Genomic DNA, 5,703 nt, shown 5'->3' on the forward strand with positions numbered 1-5,703 from the left:
CCCAGCTGCGCATGCTGAATTTTTAAAACTAAGAATACATCCAGGTGGCATGGAATGTTCAGGAAAACCAAGCAGCCACAGGAGGCCTGCAGGCGGCGGGGTCTGCAGTGGCCGGGCCAGGCCGCCCAGCTCGGGGCTGTGCGCTCTCCAGGGTACTGACCCCAGCCGCGGCCCTAGCTGCTCCCACCTCTTGGCTCCCCCGGAACCAGTACCACCCGCATCTCAGGCCCAGGCAGAACGGGAGTGGGGAAAGGGAGCAGAGGAGGGCGGAAAGGCGGGTGGCCATTCCTTGTTATATTTTCCCTAACATTCGCCGACTCTACCACATTCTCCAGTCAAAAAACCTTTCTGATTTTGACCTTCTCATTCCCATCTTTCTAAGGCAAACCATCTCCTCAACTGGACAGCACAGCTTACTAATACACCAACCGTGGCTGGGCAGTGATGGGCAGGGCCAGAAACACCTGCACTCCCAGCCAAGTGTGGACTAGCCAGCCTGCAGGAGAGGAGAGGACACCTGCTACCCCAGGGTTACCACATCCAACCCAGTTTCCGCCCCTTATTTGCAGCCAGCAGCAGACATCCTTCAAGCACACTGAGTCTCATTTTAACGTGTTGTTTTCCTGAACTACCGCAGAGCCCGTGGCACTGTACCTTCAAACCTCCGGTGACTGTCATAGTCCTCAGAGCAGGGCACCTCGATGAATCTCCCCACCAGGACCTCACCACGGCGGGCCAGTACCTCTGCGACCCCATCGTCAGCCCCCAGGCTGCTCCAGAGCAGGAATGCGGTAAGCACAAGGCCGGCCCCCAGACCTGCGATCCTCAGCCACGACCTCTGCCACAGCCTCTGTGTCTCCCGCGGGGCTCGGTCCTTCTTGGTGCTGAGAAAAGAAAACATGCCACATCACCCAAACATGGAGCGAGGCCAGTGAAACACTCACATCCGATGATGACCAGCCTCAGGCTGTGCCCACATAATGTCTGTCAGGGATGCTGACCTTTCATGGAGATGGGCTTCTGCCAACCCAAAAGCCGCAGTTGCACTCACATCCCACTGGCCAGCCACACCAGGCAGGCTCCAGCAATGCAGGGGGTGGGAAGGGAAGTGTCTGCCCACACCAAGGCTCCCCAGGATCCGCCATACCCACCCCCAAAGAGGCACAGCAGGGCTGTGTGTGACCCCACCCCATCTGACAGGCAAGGCTAACTGAATTTACTCCTACCCTGCCCCAGCCAGGCCCAGGAGCACCTGTTTGGAAGGTTCTGTGGGAGTCTGTCTCCAACCACACTGCCTGTACCCACAAATGGCTGCTGCACACCCACACACATGCTCCCGGCACACATGTATGCACCTGTGTGCACACACGCAGGACTTGAACCAAGCCAGCCAGGAAGAGAATCCAAGCACACTAGGTGCAAATTTGCAAATTCACACACACACGATTTGTGAATAAGATGCTTTCTGTACAACCCAGGGCTGTGGAACTCAAACAGCTCACATTGACATTGCAAATGTCTGTGTGTCTATGTGGGTGTTAACTGGGGCAGCCGTGAGCTCCATTATCCAGGAAAGACTTTGGGGCTGTAGGCCTTGAAGGGCAGGCAGAACATGAGAAAAGAGATGACAGGGTCCTTTCACGGAGGTACACTCTGTTTCTTCAAGTCTGTGACCAACTTCTGAAAAGCAGGGAACCTACCTTTTATTTTCACACACCCCTCAACACTTCACAGCACTCAGTAAATGACACACAAATTCCGAATAAATGCCTGGTAGCAGCAGCACAGGCCATGCTGGGCAGATACAAGAGTATTTCCCATAGGAGTTACAGACAGTTTTGGGGTGCCCCGCTCACAAAGATCTCCCCTGAGAACGCCAGCCCACTCACAAAGATCTCCCCACCCCTGAGAACAGCCAACCCCTCCAGCCCACTTACAAAGACCTCCCCACCCCTGAGAGCACCAGCAATCCCTCCAGCCCACTCACAAAGACCTCCCCACCCCTGAAAACACCATCAACCCCTCCAGCCAACTCACAAAGATCTCCCTACCCCTGAAAACACCAGCAACCCCTCCAGCCCACTCACAAAGACCTCCCCACCCTTGAGAACAGCCAACTGCTCCAGCCCACCAAGCTTCTGCTGCTTAGACCAGCGTGGATGCCTGACTCCAGCCAGGCCCATCACCTCTCCTCCCCTGGAATTCCAAATCTGGCAGAGACTGCCAGGCTTCTTAGCAGCAGGCAGCTGGACCCCTGTGCAGACTGTGCTGTGGATGACATGTCCTCCCAGAGCTGGACAGGCAGAGACTCGGCCTGGCTGCTGAGACAGCAAGGGACAAGAAGTAGGGGCCTCAGAGGCCACGGTCCCAAGTGTCAAACCATAGCACCATGCAGAGGAGAGTCAGGGAAGGCTTCCTGATGGGTGTCACAAGAGTCTGGGGACACGAAGTAGAAGGCATCTGGGCAGAGGAGGAGATTGCTACCAAGGCGTAGAGGTGGAAAACAGCTCAGCATCGTGGGGAGTTAAAGGGAAGCGGGGCAGAAGATCTCAAAGGGGACCAGGTGTCCTAACAAAGGTTTTGGGATGCCTCCCCCAATCATCAAAGTGTATGCACCGTGACCCCACCTTCACCCACACTTCATCCCTGAAATGAGGGCTTCCTGCCTGGGGCCAGCACTGTCCACTCGGGAGGCACAAACGCTTCCCTCCTTTTCCTTTCAGTGGTCTCTAACTGCCTCCTGAGCCCAGGAGTTTGAGAAACACTGCAATAGAGACTCATGTGTTTTAGGCAGGAAAAACAAAAAGGCCAGGCATGGTCCTTTATAAAGGCCACTTTAGGTCGGGCTCAGTGGCTCACGCCTGTAATTCCAACACTCTGGGAGGACCAAAGCGAGTGGATCACCTGAGGTCAGGAGTTCAAAGCCAGCCTGACCAACCTGGTGACGTCCTGTCTCTACTAAATACAAAAAATAAAAAAAATTAGCCAGGTATGGTGGCACATGCCTGTAATCCCAGCTACTCAGTAGGCTGAGGCAGAAGAATCGCTTGAATCCGGAAGGCAGAGGTTGCAGTGAGCCAAGATTGTGCCATTGCACTCCAGCTCAGGTGACAAGAGTGAAACTCCATCTCAAAAAGTAAATAAATAAATAAAGGCCACTTTAATATGAAATGTTTCACAACAACAAAAGGATTTTTAAATGGTTTGCTTAGCAAAATGGGACAGGATGGGGTGCCCTGTGGTGCAGCTGCTCTAGCACAGGCTGGCAGTGTTGGGGACCTCCACTTAGGGGTGAACCCTACGGACCAGGGCCACTGAAGGAACGTTGTTTCCAGGTTGGAGCAGAGGTCAGCTCCCTAGAGCTCAGTTACCCATCAGGGCCACACTCACTCCCCTCCTGTAAAATAAGCTTCGTGTCTGTTCCAAGGAGCAGGTGTTGGGCCTGTCCCACCACTGAGAAGGGCTTTGGACACATGTACTTCCAAAACTTGAATAAAGGCTCATTTAAGGTATATTAGGGCAATATTTCTTTTTTTAACATACAGAGATTTATTTTTCTCTGAGGAAAACAGTAAATAGTGAATGAATTTGTTTCCCACTCAGACTTCGAAAAGACTTGTGTGTTTTGAAGTGTTATTCAAACTGAGACATTGGCCATTTGAGTGTGGGATTAACGCCAAGGGTGCATTTTCTACAGAGTGGGGCGTTGTTTTTCAGAGAATCACTAGAGCACATTCTGAGCAATATCCTATACCACATTTCAGGATGCTTTCTCTCAGGATAAATACAACATTCTATATTGGCCAGGTGCAGTGGCTCATACCTGTAATAGCAGCACCTTGGAAGGCTGAGGTGGAAGGATCACTTGAGCCCAGGAGGTGGAGGCTTCAGTGAACCATGATCATACCACTTACTCTAGCCTGGGTAAGACAGAGAGAGAAAGAGAGAGAGACCCTGTCTCAAAAAAAAGGCTATATTTATTCATTTATTTTTTAAACGGAGTCTTGCTCTAGCCCAGGCTGGAATACAGAGGCACAATATCAGTTAACTGCAACCTCCACCTCCTGGGTTCAAGCAATTCTCCTGCCTCAGCCTCCCAAGTAGCTGGGATTTCAGGCACCCGCCACCACGTTCAGTTAATTTTTGTGTTTTTAGTAGAGACGGGGTTTAACCATGTTGGACAAGCTGGTCTCACACTCCTGACCTCAAGTAATCTGTCCACCTCAGCCTCCCAAAATGCTGGAAGTACAGGAGAGAGCCACCACATCCAGCCTGAAAAGTCTATATTTCTATACTAATCATTCAGTGCTGATAAAATCTGTTACTCAGCATTTCAGAAAATGTACAACTTAACTGGAAAATTTTTAAATGTATTAATTAAATAACTTCTCTATGTATTTGAAGGAAATACATAGATGTATATTTATACTTGAAATGTTCTTTTGGAGAGATTTGTTTTTGGGAGAAGGCAGAATTATCTTATAAATCATCTCTAGGTCATTGATTTGTGTTAATACAATTATGGCTGCATGCTAGTCTGATGGTAGTGGGTCCCCAGAATTTATTAATCTTAGTGTCACCATCGTTGGTATACAACCCCCCCACTGCTAAATTTGACTGGCTTAAAAAAAAATTATAGCTATGGCCAGGTGTGGTGCTTCACGCCTGTAATCCCAGAACTTTGGGAGGTAAAGGCAGGCGAATCGCTTGAGGTCTGGAGTTTGAGACCAGCCTGGTCAACATGGTGAAACCCCATCTGTATGAAAAATACAAAAATTAGCCAGGTGTAGTGGCACGTGCCTGTAATCCTAGCTACTCGGAAGGCTGAGGCAGGAGAATCTCTTGAAACCAGGAGGTGGAGGTTGCCGTGAGCTGAGATTGTGTCACTGCACTCCAGCTTGGGCGACAGAGCGAGACTCCAGCTCAAAAAGGGGGGAGGAGGAGAAGAAGAAGAAAGAAGAAGAAGAAGAGGAGGAGGAGGAGGAAAATATTATAGCTGTGAACTAGCATGAGGCATTTAGGATCTTATCTAGCAGACTCCAAGAGCAGCTGAGATGAAAAGGGGATAAAAATCTCAAGAACAAACTATGATGCGTAAGAGTTGCTGTAGTCCAGCCTATCCAAACCTGAGGTGTCCTCCTGATATTCCTTAACTGATGGCTTCAATGTGCAACTCGTCAATAGAGGGGAATTGGGCACTCCCAGAAGAGCAAGATATTAATATTAAGCAAGCGAGAAACTATTCTGCACACTAGAGGATCCTTCACTAATACCTGCAAACCAATGATCACCTGTAACATTTTAAAATCCTAAAACTAAGTCATTCCTCCATGGAGGAATTCTGCGAACCTCTAGAATTCCATGGGAAAATCAGGCTTCGCGGTTTAAAAGGGCAGGCAGAGGCACACTCCCGGCGCAGGCGGACTTTCCAGGCTGCTGGGCGGGTTATTCCACGGGACAGCGACAGCCAAACGTCAGGTTCCCGGAGCAGCAGCATCTCAGCAGGCTGGGAGCGAATCCCCCGCCTCTTTCTCATCCCCCTCCGGGGTCAGTGGGCCTCTGCCGTCTGCCACAGCGGCCTCCGCCGACACCTGCCCTGCTTCCCGCGTGTGATGTGGTAGGCCCCGCCCTCCGCGGCAGACCACGCCCTTCCTGGCCCCACCCCGTCGGGCAAGGCCCCGCCCCGTTAGGCCCCGCCCCGCC

General features: G+C 51.3%; 1 protein-coding gene across 2 annotated transcripts in view; it reads right to left on the reverse strand.

The window, feature by feature from the left end:
* The window catches only part of OGFOD3 (2-oxoglutarate and iron dependent oxygenase domain containing 3), a 28,162-nt gene that overhangs the window by 22,193 nt on the left and 266 nt on the right, over positions 1 to 5,703 (reverse strand). For both annotated transcript variants that reach the window (XR_013536103.1, XM_002748849.5), the window contains exon 2: positions 655 to 884. Coding sequence is in view for 1 of the 2 variants with exons in the window: in XM_002748849.5 (XP_002748895.1) it covers positions 655 to 884 (230 nt within the window). In the remaining variant the exon portion in view is untranslated. The remainder of the gene's footprint in view (positions 1 to 654; positions 885 to 5,703) is intronic.

This window comes from Callithrix jacchus, chromosome 5 (genome assembly GCF_049354715.1).
Source record: "Callithrix jacchus isolate 240 chromosome 5, calJac240_pri, whole genome shotgun sequence".
In the NCBI taxonomy this organism is placed as follows: domain Eukaryota; kingdom Metazoa; phylum Chordata; class Mammalia; order Primates; family Cebidae; genus Callithrix; species Callithrix jacchus.